The sequence below is a fragment of the Paralichthys olivaceus genome, chromosome 6 (genome assembly GCF_024713975.1).
Source record: "Paralichthys olivaceus isolate ysfri-2021 chromosome 6, ASM2471397v2, whole genome shotgun sequence".
NCBI classification, from domain to species: domain Eukaryota; kingdom Metazoa; phylum Chordata; class Actinopteri; order Pleuronectiformes; family Paralichthyidae; genus Paralichthys; species Paralichthys olivaceus.
This window is the reverse complement of record NC_091098.1, coordinates 1243773-1264423: the sequence shown is the minus strand read 5'-3', so window position 1 is coordinate 1264423 and position 20651 is coordinate 1243773. Positions and strand designations below refer to the sequence as shown.

Below are 20651 nucleotides of genomic sequence, written 5' to 3'. Positions count from 1 at the left end.
GTTCATTGTGTAGAATTTAGAGACATCTAATGGTGAGGTTGCATGTAGCAGCTGAATACCCCTCATCTCACCCTCCCCTTCCAAACATGAAAGAGAACCTGTGGTAGCTTCAGTTGTCATAAAAACTCAAAAGAGGTTTATTTTGTCCAGTCTGGGCTACTGTAAAAAAACATGGCGGCCTCCGTAGAGAGGACCTGCTCTTGATATAAATAGAAAGTATTTAGTATAAAGGGCTCATTCTAGGGTAAAGAAAAGAACACTTCATACAAATTTGATGAAACACACAAGTGAAAATATTACTAGGACTATTTGATATAACATTTCTGCCAATAGATCCCTTTAACCTAAATCTTACACACTGCACCTTTAAAGGGATTGTTGGCCCAAAAATAAAAATGCACTCATTATATACTCAACACAATGTCGATGAAGGGGTGGGTGAAGTGTTAGAGTCCACAAAACACTCCTGGATTCAAAAGCAAAGCAGTTGGCTTCTTTTTAAGATATACTGTAAAAACATTTCTGTAATGAAAACCTTTTTCCCTGTAATTCAAATATATACAGCCACTAACAATTCAATGTATGCACATTTGATTACATTGCAAGTTTTAGTAAGTTTAGATGTACTGGACTCCTCTTTGATTTGGCATACAATTTGCATTAAAACACAATCAGACAAAACTAAGTGAAAATGTAGCTGAATAGGGCTATTGAATGACATTTTTGATGCGTGGTGACTAAGTTTTCATTAATATTTGAATCTTTGTTTATAGGTGTTTCTATGCAAGTCTGTACATGAACAAGTCCTACAGACCCTGGACAATTTGTTCCTGATTGAGGAGCAACAAAACACCCCCAGCCAACCGCCCACACCCCCACCACCAACTCCTTCTTCCACCAGACCTCCCCGTTTTCCTGACCCACAGGGAGGGCTGTTTGCAAGGGACCCTCCCCATTCCAGTTTTTCCCACTTGTCTCTTTCCTCTCCGTTGCCTCTACAGTCTCGCAAATCTGGTCTTCACCCTCCTTCTTTTACTCAGCTAAAAGTCACATTACATGTTGCAGAATTGCAGGTCCAGCTCAGTGCTGACCTGACCCAGGGTTCTCAGGGCTTAGTCAGTCTGCGCTTCCAAGATTTAGAGGGAGACTTTACCAAAGACCATCCAAACATATTGGCAGTCCAGCTAGCTCTGCGCTCACTGCTAATGGTAGACCTTCTGGAACAGAACCCTGAATCAAAGTACAAACATTTAATAGTGTCTCATGGAGCTCCCAAGCCCTCCACCTTCAGTCCAAAGGAGTACCTTTCTCAAAGTTGTCCATCAGCATCCAATGCGCTGTACCCAGACATGCCTCGCTCACTGCCTGCACACATGGAAGAGGCCCAGAATGTCTTCCAGCTCTACCAGAGGCATCCCAGCACCCCTTCAGGTAGCAGTCACAAATCCAAGAGGGACCCAGACTGTCCAAGCACTCCACCTCCCTCTCCTACCCATCATACACATTACCCTCAGCAACCCCTAAACTTTGATGACTCTCTAGTCCATATCAATGTGCTGCTGGTGGACCAGAACCATCCAGAGTTTAAAACAAGATATGACAGTGTGGGAAGAAGCGTGGATGTTGACTTCAACTGCCTGGACGTTTTGATCACACTTCAGACCTGGGTGGTTATCCTGGACTTTTTTGGTATAGGCTCCACTGCCGATAATCATGCAGTTAAAGTCTTTCCTATGTCACCTCAACCTGTGCCAGGACACCCTCTGTATGAATCAGACATCAGTGAGGAGGAGACAACAGAGGCTGTCAATACTAAAGTGGACCTAAAGGTAGGTCACTATACCAGGTGCATTTTAGAATGGGTAACCTGTCAAAATAATTGATATAGGTACATACAGTATATATGCATCTATTTTATGAAAAAAAGGGTGACTGGGCCCTAACACCCTGTGCAAAGCAGTGCTAAGTGTGGCAGTTGTCATCATTTTCACATCAAGCGACCACCTTGTATATATAGCAAATGCATTTGTGCCCATTGGGGTATTGGGTTAAAAATAATGTGTGGTCAGTGATAGATATATTCAGGCAGTAGAAAGTGATTTTTTGTAAATTGTATTTCATGATTATTTGAAGAGGCATTACAACATTGTACTATGCACCTACATAGAAGGGTGCATACATTCTGTTAAATCAAAATGAAACTGTTACCTCTTAAAAGTATAGTTCACCAAAAATCAAAATTCACTAATCACTATGCTGGTGGAGAGGTGGATGAAGTGTTTGAGTCCAAAAAACACTTCAGGAGTCTCGGGGTTAAACAGCATTGCAGTTGAATCCAATTGAATTTAAGTAACCTATACTGTCCTTGGGCAAGATACTGAACCCCAAACTGCCCAATAGAACAACAAAAAGTGCTAGCTATAGAAGCGCTGTATGTATGAATGTGTGTGTGAATGGGTCAATGGAAAACTGTAGTGTAAAGCGCTTTGAGTGGTCTTCAAGACTAGAAAAGCGCTATATAAATACAACCATTTACTATGGTGCTATGCATCTTTTTCTTCATTCTATTATACACTGCTCAAAAGCATTAAGGGAACACATCAGATCTTGATTAACAAATTATTCAAGTTGAAAACAAAATGATGTAACAACGGTCAATGGAAACCAAAATTATTAAGCGAATGAGAGCTGGATCCAAAAGCGTACCGAAAATCAAAGAAAAAAACTGAAACCAGAGGGTGATCCAACTTGCGTGACTTTTATCAAAGCAACTCATAATGTTACTCAGTACTTTATGGCCCCCACGTGCCTGTATGCATACCCGACAATGTCTGGGCATGTTCCTGATGAGTTGGCAGATGGTGTCCTGGGGGATCTCTTCCTAGACCTAGCAGAACATGAAACTAAAGAAGAAGGATAAAGAGAGAGCAGCTGTCTGTGGCCAGCACATATAAAACCATTCCCTTTTTGGGAGTTGTCTTGATTTTGCTTCTCCATTGCACCTGTTATCACTTAAATTTGCACCAAATGAAATTGATTCATTATCACTTGTGCTTCCTAAATGGAAAGATTGATATCCCTGAAGTTTAACTGACTATCTGTTGTACTGTGACAATAAGTGTTCGCTTAATTCTTTTGAGCAGTGTACATAGTTTTTCAGATGATTATTTGAGGGTGGCTAATAACTTGGTAAATGTTTTATTCTGAAAATGTATGCACATTTGTATTCTCTGTCAGCCTTGAGGCAGTTTAAGGATCAGCTCTGATGTGAATGCGTCATAACTAAACCTGTTTATGTTTTCATTTTAGGTTCATTCTCTGTCTCTTGTGTTGAACAAGAAACTCAATGAGCTTGCCAGAGCTAGTGTTTCTAAATTATCTGCTCAACTGGAAATGTTGGGTGCGTATGGAAACAATAAATTCACCTCATTGATTAAACAAACCCTCCACACTTCCATTTTTAGGTTAAGTTGATGTTCGTAATCACATTTAATCACATAATGATTAATATTTCAGATGGCAACCTGGCATTACAAGGCAGTTTAGGAAGTTTGTCCCTGAGTGACCTGACCCCACACGGTGATCTCTACAGGGAACGCTTCACCACACGAGGAGGGGAGGCCCTTATTTTTAACATCCATAAGTATATATCACAGAAGTTTCAACAGACAATTTCTGTTCATGATTCAAAAGCACATGTAAGAATTGTTTTTCTTTTAGTCACCAATATGTTCTGCTCATTCAGATATGGCCAGCCTGATCCCTACCTGGAGCGGGAATATGATATCAAGGTGTCTTTGGAGATGGCCTCAGTGCAGTATGTCCACACCCAGCGCTTCCAGGCAGAGGTGGTGGCTTTTATTCAACACTTCACCCAGCTACAGGATGTCCTTGGCAGACAGAGGGCTGCAATGGAGGGCCAGGCTGTGAGTACTGCCTGGTCATTGGGCTCTTTACTATGAAACTCACATTAGTTAGACAGCTTGAATCCAGTTTGACCCAAGATAATTTCCATAGCCGGCAAAATAGCAGTGCTTGATTCAAATAAATTATAAAAACACATTTTATGTGCATTATCCAGAAATATTTTAAATCTCAATATTCTTCTGAGCAGATTTATCTTTTTAATTAAAATGTTCTCCTACTCTTACCTTCTACTCTATCAATTTATCTGTCTTGATATACTCTTTCCCTATCCCATTTCCCTCAACCTTCATATCCTTTGCTACTCCCCCTCTTTTAAAGCAGGTGCGAGATCATCCTCAGAGGGCATCCAGGGTTTTGCTGGATATTGAAGCTGGCGCCCCAGTTATTCTCATCCCGGAGAGCTCGCAGTCAACAAGGGTCATTGTAGCCAACCTTGGCCAGCTCAGGGTGCAAAACTGCTTCTTGCCTGCTGGGGCTCATGGAACCTTTTCCTTTCGAGACAAGGTAGAGAAACTCTCTATGGTTCATGCCTTCTTCCCTTCTCTGGTGAGTCATACTGCCTATCTATCCAGGCATACAGAGCTTGGTTTTGTGTTGCCATGTATCTATTAAATGTAATGTTATTAAAGAAACAGCCATATGAGCCAGATTCTATGTAAGTGTGACTTAACCAAATATAAGCATGTGAAAATGATCCTGTTAAAGGTACAGTGTGTAGAATTTTTTAATATCTAGTGTTGAAATTGCATGTTTTAGCTGAACCCCCTCACCTAACCCTCCCCTTCCAAACATGAAGAAGAAAGGCTACCACAGCCTTTAAAGGAGAAGTTTTTTTTTTTCAACCTGGTCCTTATTTGCAGCATATGGTATGTAGATCTACTCACCCATAAAGGTTTGGAGTAACTTTGAGTCCTTCGGACGCTTTTAGATCCACACGCGATCTGTGTATAGCCATACAACGCAAGTGACTGGGGCATTCACAATACAGCCTCTAAATAATGCATTATCTGCCGCGAAACTCTTTATTTACTATGAATCGCCAGCACTAGTCCCCTGTGAGTCCAAGTTGCTTTGTTTACATCCCGGCCTTTCACTGGGGTGACATCACCGAGGCGCACAGCCACAGGACAGCTGACGATCAGCTGTGTTTGTTTACACGGAGTTTGCTGCTGCTAGTTTTGCACAACAGAGCAGAATACTTATCAGGTGCATTACAGTACAGTATTTTTTTAAAGCAGCTGTGTCCTGGTGCTTGGGCGTATTCACCCGGTTAAAGGCTTGCTAACTTCAGCGGGCTAACAAGCAGCCTCGGAGCTAGCGTTAGCTTAGCGAACCGAGAGCGAGTTGTCTTCCTGTATAATCAACAAACCGGGTGAATACGCCCGAGCACCAGGTAGATACTATAGCCCCTATTAAAACAAGAATGAAATCACCTGTTAACATCTCTATATGGGCTGATAAAAGGCTGTGAGAACTTAAAAGGCTGTACAGAAAAAAATAAATAAACCTGGAAGTGGAAAAAGACCAAACTCCATGTCCACTCATGAAAGACCTCTCATCTTCTAAAAACAAAAGTAAAATTGCAGGAGCAAACTATTATAGTTCTCCAAACTAATCACCATAATCCCAGATTCCTTTTTAAAACCATGAATACACTTATAAACCTTGCTCCTTCTGCCCTTCTGGCCACTTCACATATCGACTGTGAAAAATTTTGATCTTTCTTTAGGCAAAAAATCCATGACATTAGAACCAACATTGCACCACCCACCACCATCATCCAAAATACTGCAGAGTATCTTAGCTTAGCAACTTTCAGCAGCTTTCACTTCCTGATTTCATCAATACTGTTTTGCACATGCGCCCGTCTTCTAACCCTCTCGACATCATACCCACATCACTCCTAAAAGACGTAATCAATACTATTGGCCCTAGCCTTCTTAGAATTATTCATTGCTCCCTTTCTTCTGGCCCAGACTACTTCCAGAGAGCAACTATTCAGCCTTTATTGAAAAAGTCAATTCTTGACAAAGCACTCCCACAAAATTATAGGCCCATTTCAGAACCTCCTTTCATATCCAAAATCCTCGAAAAGGTGGTTCTGACCCAATTGCTAGGTGTGTGTGAGAATAATAACATTTTGGACCAATTCCAGTCAGGATACCGTCAAGGACATAGTATAGACACCGTTCTCGTCAAAATCACTAACGACTTATTAATCTCTGCCGATACTGGTGAATGCGCCGTATTACTGCTCCTTGACCTCAGCGCCGCATTTGACACCATTGATCATAACATCCTGTTCAATAGACTAACGCAATACGTCACCATATCTGGAACTGCCCTTAGTTGGTTCAAGTCATATGTCTCAGATAGACAAATCTGTGTTTCCATCGGAAATAACACCTCATCCCTGGCCCCACTGATGTGCGGAGTTTCCACAAGGTTCTATTCTTGGTCCCATCGTGTTCTCGCTGTACGTGCTCCCATTAGGCAACGTCATATACTTGTCCTTCAAGCCAGACAACATTGGTGTCAATGGACATGGATGTCATTTAACTTCCTTCAGTTAAATTCAAATAAAACTTAAATAATTATCATTATTACAGCTAAAAATCTAGGCGTCACATTCAATCCCCATCTAAACTTCAAAACATTAAATCTTGCTACTTCCATCTACAAAACATTTCTAATATCAATTTCCATTTCTCTCTGATTTAGAAATCCTCATGCATGCCTTTGTTTTTTGCCACCTGGATTATTGCAACGCCCTGTATACATGCCTCAGCCAAATTGTGGTAAATCGTTTGGAGCTTGTTCAGAACACTGCTGCCCGTATTTTAACAAAAACCAACTGTAGGGCGCATTGGTTACCAGTTAAATTCAAGATTGATACAAGATTCTTTTAATAACTTTTACAGCCCAACATGGCCCCCACATACATTTCGCAGCTCTTGACTCCCTATAATCCCAGTTGTAACCTCAGATCAGCCAGCCTGTCCCTGTTGGCTGTCCCTAGGTCAAGGCTGGCCACTCAAGGTAACCAGGCTTTTTGTTAGGGCCCAGAGGCTTTGGAACTGCCTGTGGGATGACATTAGGCTCACAAACTCAGATCTTTAAATCACTGCTCAAAACTAATTTTAACAGGAAAGCATTTCTAACATGCGTCTAGTAATTACTTTCATTACAATAATCAGACTGAAAGAGTTCACGTATGATGTCCCTGAGCTGTCTCTCCACCTCTCCTGACCCCACACCCCATCTCGCTATCTATTCTACTCCCTCATTGCCACCCACCTCCTCTCTTCCCCATTTTTCACTGCTCACCCCAACAGGTCAAGGCAGATGGACGCCCACACTGAGTCTGGTTCTGCCAGATGTTTCTCCCAGTTAAAGAGGGAGTTTTTCAGCTCCACAGTGGCCACAGGGCTTGCTCATTGTGGCAACTGTTGGGTTTAATATGAAATTTTCTGACTCTGCTACCTATGAGAATAGGTATTTAGTTTAGTTTAAAAAATAAATAAATAATTAATAAATAAATAAAATTTAAAAAAGCACAGAGGTAATGATGTCTGATCCACTCAGCGGGCCACATGGCTTTCATAGCACTGCCATACAAGCCAGTAGCCAGTCAGATTTAGCGTTAGCCTCTCTCAATGTTACTGTGATTAATAGGCTGAAACACTTGATGACACCAAGGTACAATCGAAGATATTATTTTCATTACAACAACCAGTCTTACAGAGCTCAAATGTGATGGTTAAACTGCTCCGTGGCCCAAAAAATTTAACTGAATTGATACCTTTTATAATAGTTTATTCTTCCTCTAGCCATGTTTTTTTTTTTTTTTTTTTTTGTGAAGCACTGTGTTACTTTGTTTAGATACAAATTCAGTTATTATTATATTATTGTTATTTTGCTACATGTAAGTGCAATATAAGTTAGTTTTCGTTATTAGAACATCATCTTAACCAAGGTGTAGTCAGAAGAGATATGTTTTTAGCCTATGGTGGAAGATGTATAGACTTTCTGCTGACCTGGTGTCAATGGGGGGCTTGTTAGACCATTTGGGAGCAAACAGTCTTGATTGTTTTTTTTAACTTTGTCTAGACTCGACCCAATCCGTTCACAGCATGATAAGCAAGCATTATTGTCTTTAAGCAGATATGGGCAGCCACTAGTAACCAGTGAAGGGAGTGGAGGAGCGATGCAGTGTGAGTAAATTTAGGTTGGTTGAAGACCAGTCGAGCTGATGCATTCTGGATGAGCTGTAGAGGTGGGATGGCTCAAGAAGGCCTACCAACCAGGAGGGAGTTGCAGTAGTCTAGGTGTGAGATAACAAGAGCCTGGACCAGAACCTGTGCTGCCTTCTGAGTAAGAAGGGAACGTATTCTCCTGATGTTGTGCAGCATGTATCTACACATTCTGGTTGTTGCAGCAAAGTTAGCAGTAAAGGAGAGTTGACTGTCGAGTGTCACTCCCAGATCAAGGGAGGAAATAAGGATTTGGTGGTTTTACTATGTTAAATGCAGCAGAAAGGTCTAGAAGGATGACCACAGAGGGGAAAGAGGCTACTCCAGCAGTGTGAAGTTGCTCAGTGACAGCAAGAAGGGCATTCTCAGTTGAGTGGCCTGCCTTGAAACCAGACTGGTGAGGATCAAGAAGGTTGTTTTGGTGAAGATAGGAGAGTTGATAAAATATAGCACGTTCAAATGCTTTGGAGAGAAAAGGAAGAAGAGAGACAGGTCTGAAGTTGTTTTTTCAACTTTTTCTACTTCAGATGGGTTGAGGGTAGGTTTCTTGAGGAGAGGGTTCACCATTGCCTCCTTAATAGTGTTGTGATTATACTACATTAAACATGGTACCAATAAAGGTCCAGTGTGTAAGATTTAGGTGAAAGATATTAAAAAAGTCATCTTGAAATTACTTACCATGATAAACAGATATGTTTTGGTTAAAAATAGGGAGGGAGTGATTATGTGTGTGTAATGAAAATTTGAATCTCTGAATTGTACATGTAGCCAAAGGGCAGGGCCTCAAGGTACCTGTGGTTACATGATGACTAAGTAATTATCTTTTAGAGAGTAGCTACATTAACAGAAATCCCTCCCTTTTTTACAATCACACACCTCAGCCCTTCTATGTCATTACTAACTTCTGCACTGTCCTATATTGATCAAAAAATATTGTTAACATCTCTCCAATGGTGAGCAAATTACTCAAACCGAATCATTACTTTTTATCAAATCCCTTTTGTGGAATTGTTTATTTTGTGCTTTGGACCCTTTTTAAAAAAAAAACATTTTTTGATTTTGTGTTAATATTTTGATTACATTGCTAAATAACTTTGTACCTCTTTTTTTCTTTTCTCTTGAAAAGGACCGGGTGCAGAGAACAGCAGGAAGCAGTAGTAAGCAGGAGAAGCCTAGCTACACCTCATCCTCCACAGGTTTTACCCTTGGCAGCCCACAGGGCCCAGACATCGGGAGAACCCCTGAGGAGAATGGCCCTCACAGCTTAGGTTATTATTCCTGCAAACTTAGTTAGACACTGTACCTTCTAGCACTGTAAGAGAGAGTAAATGTAAGGTCATGAAAATGTGTCTTTGAAGTTTACTTTGAAATGCTGCAGTTAAACTGTGTTTAAAAGTACTGAACCACAGGTAATGCCATGAAAGCTCCATGTGACTATCTTTAAAATAGCTGAAACATAGTGTTTTTTTTCCTCTTTAGAGGACCATGTGTGCCTGTTGGACTGCATTGCGCTGGAATTACAAGAAATGGATATATTCGCTGCAGAGCGTCTGGCTTGCCAGCCCTGGGATTGTGTTGGCAAACCTCCTGAAACCTCAGACCTTGTCTTCCCTTCCTACTCTGTTCGGCGCACTGGAAATAACCTGCTGAAAGATTGCTGCCGCCTCAAACTAAAATTGGAACGTAATCTGGATAAGTACGCCCTGTTTATTATTATGATTAGAAATCTAATCAATAGATGGAGAAAACTTGGAATATTGGTGAACCTCCAAGAGCACAATGACAACTCATCCAGGAGATCACAAAATAACCCAGGTTGTCCACAGAACTGCAGGCGTCTCTTACCTCAGTTAAAGCTAAGATTGATAATTCTGGAAAAGCTAGCAAGAACAGACTACATGCAATTAAATCATCCCACCCTCTGTCATCAAAGCTAAACCCTTATGAATGTGCACTGCCAACTGATTGATGGCTATCAAGAGTTGAAGAAGATTTTATCATATAAAATAAAAAGTGCTTCAGAAACAAATAACCAACCCTACCTTTAAGGCCAGTCTTCATGATTCCACAATGTGACAGAAATTCTTTCACTGAGAAATGTGCAAACCTCGTCCTAGTGAAAAAAGAAAAATCTCACATTGCCATAACATCTTGATGATCCCCAAGACTTTTCAGTTGCTATTCAATCCAGTTAAATATCATTTTATTTTTATATCATAATATACATTATCTCGAGGCACTTTTCATAGAAGGTCAAGACCATAAAATCTTATTTAATATAGAGAAACCTAACAGTTGCTCCAATGATCAAGCGCTTTGGCGACCCCTCATTAACAGAGAGAAACCTCTAGCAGAACTAGGCTTAATGTGGGCGGTCATCTGCCTCTACCGGTTGGGGTGAGCAGAGAAAATGGGGAGGAGAGGAGAGATGGGGAGAAAAGAGGGGAGAGAAGAGAGAGATAGTTGGGAGGAGGAGGAGAGAGGCGAGAGAGACCGGGAACACTTGAGCACCATCAGGTATCAGCTCTGACTAGTTAAAATGTTAACAATAACAGTATAAAGATGTTATTGATTATTAATGATAGCAGCAACAATTCATATTCTGTGTTCCGATGTGTCAAAAGTAGAACTTTTTTAGAAGACATGCATCTCATTACATCTGTTGTAAAGCTAACACAGCATTCCACAATAAGATCATCATCCCAACAGCCAAATATGGTGGTAAGTGGCTGTTTTACAGCTTCAACACAGGACAGCTTTGATCATTGATGAAACCATGAATTCTGTTGTTTACCAGAAAGTCCTGAAGTCTCCTTCAGTTGGCAATGTCCACCCATCAGTTTGTGACCTAAAGCTCAAGCACAGTTGGAATATGCAGAAGGACAATGATCCAAAGCACACAAGCAATCCATCTCTGAATTGCTCAAATGAAATACATTTTAGGTTTTCTAGGGACCTGTTCTTTTGACTTGAATCCAATTGAGATGCTGTCCTGAGACCTTTAACGAGCAGTTCATGCTTGAAAACCCTCTCATGTGGCTAATTTGAAAAATGTTTGCATATAAGAGTGGGCAAAAGTTTCACTACATTAATCACAAATGTTTGATTGCAGTTTTTGCTGCCAAGGGTGGCACAACCATTAGTTTAATGTGTATAATAACTTTTTCACAGCCCCTTACAATTTAGTTGTATCTGTTTTGTGTGCATTGTCTTTTTTGATACTGTCAGGGAGATGAGCCATGCAGTACCTGACATGTCCATCCATGGTAGCCTGTCGTCAGTACATTGCTGTCTGGACTTAGAGCACTACCAGTTAATCAGAGGGCTGCTGGAGAACAACTTGGGAGAACCGATTGAAGAATTCCTTCGACCCTACAACCTGCAGGACCCCAGCACCTATGTTCGAAAACAAACTTTATATGATAACACTTTATCTAGCTTAAAATTTAGTTCAGTGTCATCAAACAATCACATTTTTAATTGACACCTATTTGCAGAGGAATTATAATGTTCTTGCTTTATTTTTTCAAAAGCTAAGATTGTGATATCAATGTTTCAAAAGATTCAAGTATATTTAATATATTTGTATGATATGTTTACCTCCTATTCATCTTTATATTTGTTTAAGTTTGTGTGCTGATGTTTTATCTCTCTTCAGACGGTGTTAAGTGGAGATGTCTTTACTAACTTGTCATTCCTGGTGGACATGATGGATGTTAGTCTAGAGCTCTTCGACGGCCCAAAACCCGCTGAACACAAACTCTCATTAGCAAGGTGGGCCTCTTCTATTTCTTACAACCTTATGCCCGGGCCACACTGGACGCGGAACGGCATTCGAACGGGTGGGTCGGTGTTCTGTTACGTGTCTCAGTTGTGCACCTGTCACACCAGACATGGTGCTCCTTTGCTTTCCGTTTTTACATATACAGTATATACAGAAATGTTACTAAAAAAGATAGAGTTTAGGGCTCTAATGATTCTGGAACCAAAACTGCAGTCCAGACGTCCATAGTTTCAGTTCACGATACGCAAAGATGGAACCACAACACATTTCCCTGCCCAACCCCACAGGCTGTCACAGCAGCAGGTGCAGCCTGTTGCATGTGTGCGTATGTGTCTAATCACAAGCCAATCTTATCAAAACTCTTGGGACACAAACATGCAGAAATCTGAACCAACACAGAAGTGACAAGTATATTCAGAGCAAAGAGTGTGGAGGTTGGAGAGGAGTCTGCTTTACCTTCCCAAAAGTGCATTGTAAAATCTGTGTTATTGCTGCCTGAAGCTGAAGTTGCAGTCAAGAGAAAATTAACTGCGTGGTGTTCAAATTGTTGCCACATTTTAAACATTCAAAATAGTTAATATTGTAAGTTGTCAATCTGGTCTAAGCATAAATGATAATACAATAAAACATTTGAGACATTTAAACCTTCTGATCTATTATCGATGTAATAATAAAATATGTAATAATAAAATATAGCCTGGAATTTGTATCATACTACTAAAAGAACCTTTGGAATTTAACCAATTTCAACAATATAAATTCAGGCAGCTAGAGATTTGGATAACTTTGACTATCAATGCAAATCTTTTGTAATCGGTTAAGCAAGTTTATTCATATAATTGTCACAGAAAATGCTAAATAACAATGACAAAGTATCTAAAATTTGATAGTATTGGTATACCTGAATAAATTATTGTTTCATAGCCTCGTTTAGAGGAAGGAAAAATTACTTTCCTAAGTCTCTTATAACCAGATATTGTGACAGACAATTCTTTCACTGAGAAATGTGCAAACCTCGTCCTAGTGAAAAAAGAAAAATCTCACATTTGCCATAACATCTTGATGACCCCCAAGACTTTTCAGTTGCTATTCAATCCAGTTAAATATAATTTTATTTGTATTGCGCCAAATCATAATATACATTATCTCGAGACACTTTTCATAGAAGGTCAAGACCATAAAATCTTATTTAATATAGAGAAACCTAACAGTTGCTCCAATAATCAAGCACTTTGGCGACTGTGGAGGAAAAACCCCCTTATTAACAGAGAGAAACCTCTAGCAGTACTAGGCTCAATGTGGGCGGTCATCTGCCTCTACCGGTTGGGGTGAGCAGAGAAAATGGGGAGGAGAGGAGAGATGGGTAGAAAAGAGGGGAGAGAAGAGAGAGATAGTTGGAAGGAGGAGGAGAGAGGCGAGAGAGACCGGGAACACTTGAGCACCATCAGGTATCAGCTCTGACTAGTTAAAATGTTAACAATAACAGTATAAAGATGTTATTGATTATTAATGATAGCAGCAACAATTCATATTCTGTGTTCCGATGTGTCAAAAGTAGAACTTTTTTAGAAGACATTCATCTCATTACATCTGTTGTAAAGCTAACACAGCATTCCACAATAAGATCATCATCCCAACAGCCAAATATGGTGGTAAGTGGCTGTTTTACAGCTTCAACACAGGACAGCTTTGATCATTGATGAAACCATGAATTCTGTTGTTTACCAGAAAGTCCTGAAGTCTCCTTCAGTTGGCAATGTCCACCCATCAGTTTGTGACCTAAAGCTCAAGCACAGTTGGAATATGCAGAAGGACAATGATCCAAATTCTATTTAAAACAAAGGGAAGACATGTAAATGCCTTGTCATAAAGGAAGTCCTTTGAATAGCGCTCTTTATTGCTTATTCACTCTTCACTTACTTTTAAGAATAGGGCAAATATTGTAAAACACACATTTTTCTACAGTGAAGTTAAAAAACAAATATCTGTTTTTATTATTTTTTTCGTATCTCTTTGGCAAAGGTTTGACTTCATGAAATCCAAGCTGCTCTTTGAGAGTTTCTCCAATGGATCCAAGTCTGTCAACTTGGTATCTCACTCCCTCCTGGCACATGACACTCGGTACACTGAGCTGAATAGAAGCACTGGTAGACATGATGGGGCAAAGCACAATGTCTTTGACTGCATCCTTCAGCCCTCTAAAACAGGCACTAACCGGGCATCACTACAGCTGGAACTCCATTACAGGTATCATTGGACAATTTTCAAGCTTGTGGCACTTTTCCAATCACATTTAGATGACTTTTGACCGTGTTAAATAGTACAGACTTGATCTACCTTCCTGCAGGTCCTCACGTGACTCGTCCTGCTTCACAGTAGTCCTCAACAACCTCAGGGTTTTTCTCATTTTTGGCTGGCTCCAGCTGGTGCGAGACTTCCTACAGACACCAGTGGTGAAGTTGAGAGGTGATAACGATGGTCGTCATCGATGGCCCAGTAACACCAGTACTGACTTGTGCACAGCCACCAGCACCACTGGGGCAGTCATGCCAAAGACAGTCAAAAGTGGTGTGGTCACCAAGAGGTCCACAGTACCAGTCACCCAGGACCACTGTCTGGAAGTCAAGATCAACGTTACAGGTCAGAGATGGATGATTAATCACTGAGAAGATAACAGTAACACCTTAATAACTGATTTTGTAATTCAATAAACAATACTCACTGTGCGCCCAAATCCACTGCCGACCTGTTCAAATGTTAACAGGTAGAATTCCAAAAATGAACCCTAAATGACCTGCCATGTATATTTGAAATTCTACATTGTTACTTGGTCTTCAGGAACAGAGTTTGTGGTTGTGGAGGATGTGTCCTGTCTGGATACCAATGCCATCATTCTGAAAGGTACCACTGTCCTCACCTACAAACCCCGCCTGCTAGACCGACCCTTTTCTGGAAGCCTCGCTGGAATAGAGGTGACATCTCACACTGTCATAGCAATAGCTCATGGTCAAACATTACTCCTGAGACTAATTATTCTACCACTGCTATGGTTCACCTTGATTGTCATAATCAAAGAATCATAGTCTCAAACTGACATTTTTATTACATAGATGACAAATTATTGCTCTAGCTGTAGTGAGTACAACTTAGTACACAGTGATAATATTTATTTAATATAGAATTGAACCATACTGCATTTGTGTTAGAGTTCTATTACCTACTAGGGTTGTCATGATACTAGAATTTCAAACTCGATACCGATACCCAGGATAATATTTGATACCTTTTTCTATACCTCGTGGAAAAATTACCAAGAAAAAGGCATACACTTTTTTTCAATAAAGAATAGAACAATACAGACAATAACATTAACATCACTGTTTACAGTTGCTGGTTGACTTTTCTCAGTCTGATAACTTTAAAGGTTCAGTTTGAAGAATTTAACCCTCTCCTTCCTAACCTGTGGTAGCCTTCAGTTTTCATACAAACTAAAAAAGTGTTTAGTTTTTCCAGTCTGGGCTACTGTATTTAACATGGCGACCTCTTTAGAGAAGACCCTGCTCCTGATGTAAATATAAAGTATTAAAATATAAATGTCCTATTCTAGGGTAATGAAAACAACAATTCATACAATTTAGATGCTGAAGACATTGTTATAGTGAAAACATCTATAATTATTTTATATTCAATTTCTCCCATAGATCCCTTCCCCCAAAATATTACACACTGGACCTTTAAGAGAAACATAATCCTTTTCAGACACAAACAATTGGGGTATCCTATTAAATTATCTCTCTATTAAGGTTACAGATGGGCAACACTGATAACGTTTGGTCCCTAGCTCCCACATTAAAGTTAGTGGTTTTATTATTAGCCATAGTAGCTATCTGCTAGCCTAATGATAACTTAACAGATGCCTAATGTGGCTATCGGCTAAGTGCTAATAGTTAACTGGCTAATGTTAATAATAACTGTTTGAATTGTTGAAATTGAATTGTTTAATACTTGAATGTTGTTGAAACGGGAGCTTGACTGACCTCTCAAAATTCATCGACTTATCAACATTCTTAGTCTGTCCCTGGTCGTTTAGCTTTTTTCATTTTCGACTAAAACTGGTAGTGAAGGCCCTTCAGCAGCAGCACTTGTTATGTTAAGTTAGTTTTATGCTGGCGACACCAGTTCAGTGTTGTGAACGTTAACTAGCATTCATGTTTTCAGCTGCTAGTGAGAGGAGGGGCTGTGTGCCAGTCTGTCTGCAGCAGTGCTGTGTTAAGTTTTATCTCAACTGGACGAGGCGAAAATGCACTGTTGGTATCGATACTGCTGCAATGTGTATCTAATCCGATACAAATTTTTATTATGAATTATTATCTGAGTAGTGTTGTCACGGTACCAACATTTTGGTATCGGTACCAGTACCAACATGTATTTTGGTACTTTTCCAAATAAACAGAGAACACAAAAAATGTCATTAGGGACCTTAATTAATAGAAAATCTTAGAACTATAGCATCAGTAAATAAAGTAAAATACCACAAAGACAGGCTTAAATTTTTTCCAGAGCTACTTTTGTGGAGAGTGAAGGGGGCTGGCGTTGCTTGCTTTTAGCACTGAATGTGGCTTTTTTTATTTATTATTACCTGTCGTTCTTAACTCCTGAACTCCTTTTCCTTCAAGTGTTTTGTCAAGTTGGAAGTGTTTCCACCCTTGGCCACACGTTTTGTAACACCATTTACACAGTGGTGCATCGGTGTTAATGGCTTCACCGTGCTCATTTGTTTTCAAGCCGAAGTAATTCCATGTAGCATTTTGCGCACCTGTTTATCTACGACTTGCGGCGTGGTGATGCTTGCAGCAGCTGCCATTCTCTCTCTGCTCCTGTCTCCCTCTCTTTCTCTCCTTTATCTCTCTCTGTTGCCAGACTCCTTCTCCGTTTGCTGCTCCGTGCTGCTCGCTCACTCACTCACCTGCTAGTCCCAGCTTGCTCGCTTCGGCTCAATTTGGTACGCTGTGACGTCGCGCTGTGACGTCGCGCAGCGACATAAAGAAAAGAAAAAAAAAGTACCGGTCTTATCCAAGCGCTGTATACTACCATTTTAAATGAATCAGTACCCCGATACCAATTTAGTACTGGTATACCGAACAACCCTATATCTGAGTATCAATTTTTCTGACAACCCTAGAACCTACTACCAATATCCAGATTATATTTTTATAGGCTGTGTTTCAGAGGTGTCTTGTCAACCCCAGGTGTTCTCGTGTCGGCTTGGCAGTGAGCAGGAGACAGCGCTATCTATCATTGACCCTGTCAATATCCAGGTGGAGCTGTGTGGTAGTCCCACATACCAAAGCAGCTCAGGTCTACTGGACGCTTTCAATGTGGAGGACATCCCACCACTGCTTGAGGTAAAGAAATAACAATTAACCAAAAAAAGATATTTAACATGTGCATAGTTAGCATTACTACAGCATAGCATGAGGAATAAATAAGTAAAATACACTCAGCCTCACAAGTATATGTAGAGCACAAAATAAAATTTAAGCTGAAGGATTTAGAGGATTCTACTCAAGCAACTCTTCTGACTCTTTAACTAGTTCTCCCCATTACTAGTGAAGTGACCTTGACATGTAAATGATAGTTGTTCATCTGCTTCACAGATTCAGCTTCCTGTTCTGGACATTCGTCTGTCCTACAACGACATTCAGCTCTTTTTGGCCATCGCCAAATCTATCCCGACTTCGAGCACTACACTGCCTTCTGACTCAGATGTGTTGTTAGAGACTGCAACCAGTACTGAGCCCACAGCTACACCTAAAGACATCTTCAGACAAAAGACTGAGGCCCTCATAGGTGTGTACAACTGTGCTAGTTACATTTTTTTCAGATTTAACAGTTCTAGTCAACAAAAATGTATGCTAATCATTAGGATCAATTTAGCTTTATTTTTGTCAATTTTTATTTTTTAAAGCCTGAGCATTGACTGATGCAAGGACCATGTTAAAGCAGCTTATTATTATAATTAAGGTATTGAATGTGCAAGGAACCTCTTGTTTTTGTAGGGATTATTCTATCCATTAAATTTTGGAGCAGATCCAAATAAAGGGTGGATCGAGGATTTTTTTTCACTTTTTAAAATAATGGCTACAGCTACAATAATTAAGTTTTGTTGGCCTTGGGAGGCTTACAAACTCACTATAACTCATCACTTGTGTTACAAAAATGTCAAAGTTCTTGGGCATAGGATTCATATATAAAAACTGTGCATGCCCAAAATAGCTTACACCCCAAAATAATCAGATTTATAAAACTATGTGCGTGCACACCTAGAAGACTTCCCTTTATAAATCACTGTCCTCCTGGAAAGGTGTCATTGCAAATCACCTTATGAATGATACATAAAACTGATCCTGCTAATCATGAATTATGCTATGTTTTCGGGTTGTCTGAAATCAGTGTCCTACTAGTAAGATTGTGAGTTTTTAACTGTAATATGTATATATTGTCCAATCTGCCCCAAACTTCACTGGCTGTTTGGGTCCCAACCTGAAGACATGAACATGCCAATATTTAATCAAAGTCATTACACCACCAATGGCAACATAAAGTCACACTTGACAATCATCCTTTGATTTGTTTTAAATTTTTATGATCTATCCTTCACTTGCTATATTGCAATATAATGTGTATTTAGTCTCCAGTGCTACACAGGGAGCGATAAAAAGTGTAATACATCATGTCGGCATTAATGAAAAAACATTCTACTCTTTTGTGCAGTATCTGATTGTTGAATAGACAGCTGCGTTAAACTTCGTTTATCCTAACCATCACAGGTACACGTTCTCAATAAACAATACAATAAATAAATAAATAAATCTATACATTTATTTTATATTTATGTTAAATGTCTGGTTATAAAGCACATATACAAATTTGTTTGTTATGTTGCTGCAATAGCAACAATAGCCCAAATAGAACATGTATAGTAACACATTCTTAATAGTCATATTATAGTTAGTAGTTTATGATTTGTTTGTTTGTTTATTATGGGACGGCTACTGATTAAATGCAGTGATCACATACAGTACTGTCATACCACTGGATTTTACTGTTGTCAGACTTGAGTATTTATGAGGGTGTGTTTTGTTTCCCAAGAGGGCCAGCTGACCCATTTACAAGACCTTGGCTTCAGGAAAGAGGACTGCAAAAGAGCACTGATTCACTGCAAAGGTGAGTCATACCTTAAACAGTTTAAAAGTCACGATTATAATTTACTGGAAACCTGTGTAAAGACAAAATCCATGTGTCCCTCAGGCCAGCTGGACCAGGCAGCTACATGGCTGCTGGAGAATGCTGAGTATATGGCAGGCTGCTCTAAAGCTAGAGGTGAATCGGGCTCCAGCAGCCACTCAGCTCCTCTCTCTGGAATAGAGGTAAAGGCTGAGAGTGTCTGCATCTGTTTCATCGATGACTGTCTGGACTGTGACATACCACTGGCTGAGTTCACCTTCTCAAGTAGGTCTCCTTTATGAAAGATGTAACTTCATTATCAAACATATGATGAATATTATTGTAATAATGATGAAATAAACATTTTACTGCCCTTTTTGTTTATTGTTGCTCATACTCTGTTTTGATTATTTAAACCCTGGAGTAAGCCAGTGCCCTATAGGTTAAGACACACAGAGCACATCATAACAGTGTCTCAGTATTTCATCATTTTCTGTCTCTCTGACTGTCTCCATAATTTTGGGCATTATTGGTGGATAAGGCTCAGGTGGTAGATGAAGTTGTCCAATAAGCTAAAGATTGGACTCGGTCCATACTCCTCCAGTCCCCATGCCCAATTTTTCTTGGATAAGACACTGAACCCTAAATTGCCATTGAATACTGTTCCAGCAGTATGTAAAAAAGATTTGTGTACAGAACCATTGTATAAATATGTGTGTGATTGGATGAATGTGACCTCTATCAACCTTGGTTGATAAGATGAGAAGATTGTTATATAAATATGCTTGTCGGAAGATCTTTTGTCACTTTTTTAAAGTCTCAAAATATAATGAATATCTGACTGCCAGACCGTGATGAGACTCTTTTTCATTGCAGGGCTTTATGTGCTGCAGCGCATTGGGTCCACACAGGAAGGAAATGCCAGCTTTACTTTGTCTGGAGACTACTACAACAGAGAGTTGTCAGGTAATAAGATATAATTGCTGCATTTGATCATTTATTTAATATCTTGATCACATATTGATATTTAAGCGAGTGAGTCTTTACCTTCTTCATGTAGTAAAGAGATTAGTAAATTATAAAAAGTTGTGGGAAGTCCCCATTCTGATGCTTCATTAAGAAGAGAAAAAAGGACCACTCCTACACTAAACGTTTGTAAAAATAAACACTCCTTGTGTGAGAGAGAGTGAGAGACAGATTGCAGATTTGTGGGACATTTTTTTGTTGATAAATAACCCTTGTCATTAACACTACAGCTATTTTAGCTTATGCATCATAACAATCAGGGAGCAAAGTACACATAAAGCTTCAGCATAGTATTTCCATTATTACTTTGTTGATCTTACCTCCGATAGTAGAAGGAGGGTGCCATAAAAGGAAGTTGTCATCCACAATTTGCTATTTCCACACCCATCATTGTGAACAAATGGGTAAGTGCTGCAGAGGATAAGGATTATCTG

At 39.8% G+C, this 20651-nt stretch overlaps 1 protein-coding gene across 7 annotated transcripts in view; it reads left to right on the top strand.

The window, feature by feature from the left end:
• Window positions 1–20651, top strand: part of vps13d (vacuolar protein sorting 13 homolog D) — an 86864-nt gene that overhangs the window by 21001 nt on the left and 45212 nt on the right. For 3 of the 7 annotated variants that reach the window (XM_069526219.1, XM_069526218.1, XM_020089174.2), the window contains exons 21-37: window positions 774–1829; window positions 3310–3400; window positions 3517–3643; window positions 3746–3926; window positions 4246–4473; window positions 9307–9448; window positions 9660–9876; window positions 11409–11580; window positions 11839–11954; window positions 13987–14211; window positions 14312–14604; window positions 14803–14936; window positions 17214–17369; window positions 17622–17814; window positions 19117–19191; window positions 19276–19476; window positions 20068–20157. In XM_069526219.1, the coding sequence (XP_069382320.1) occupies window positions 774–1829; window positions 3310–3400; window positions 3517–3643; window positions 3746–3926; window positions 4246–4473; window positions 9307–9448; window positions 9660–9876; window positions 11409–11580; window positions 11839–11954; window positions 13987–14211; window positions 14312–14604; window positions 14803–14936; window positions 17214–17369; window positions 17622–17814; window positions 19117–19191; window positions 19276–19476; window positions 20068–20157 (3697 nt within the window). The remainder of the gene's footprint in view (window positions 1–773; window positions 1830–3309; window positions 3401–3516; window positions 3644–3745; window positions 3927–4245; window positions 4474–9306; window positions 9449–9659; window positions 9877–11408; window positions 11581–11838; window positions 11955–13986; window positions 14212–14311; window positions 14605–14802; window positions 14937–17213; window positions 17370–17621; window positions 17815–19116; window positions 19192–19275; window positions 19477–20067; window positions 20158–20651) is intronic. The other 4 variants (XM_069526222.1, XM_069526217.1, XM_069526220.1 and 1 more) reach the window with 3 other exon arrangements.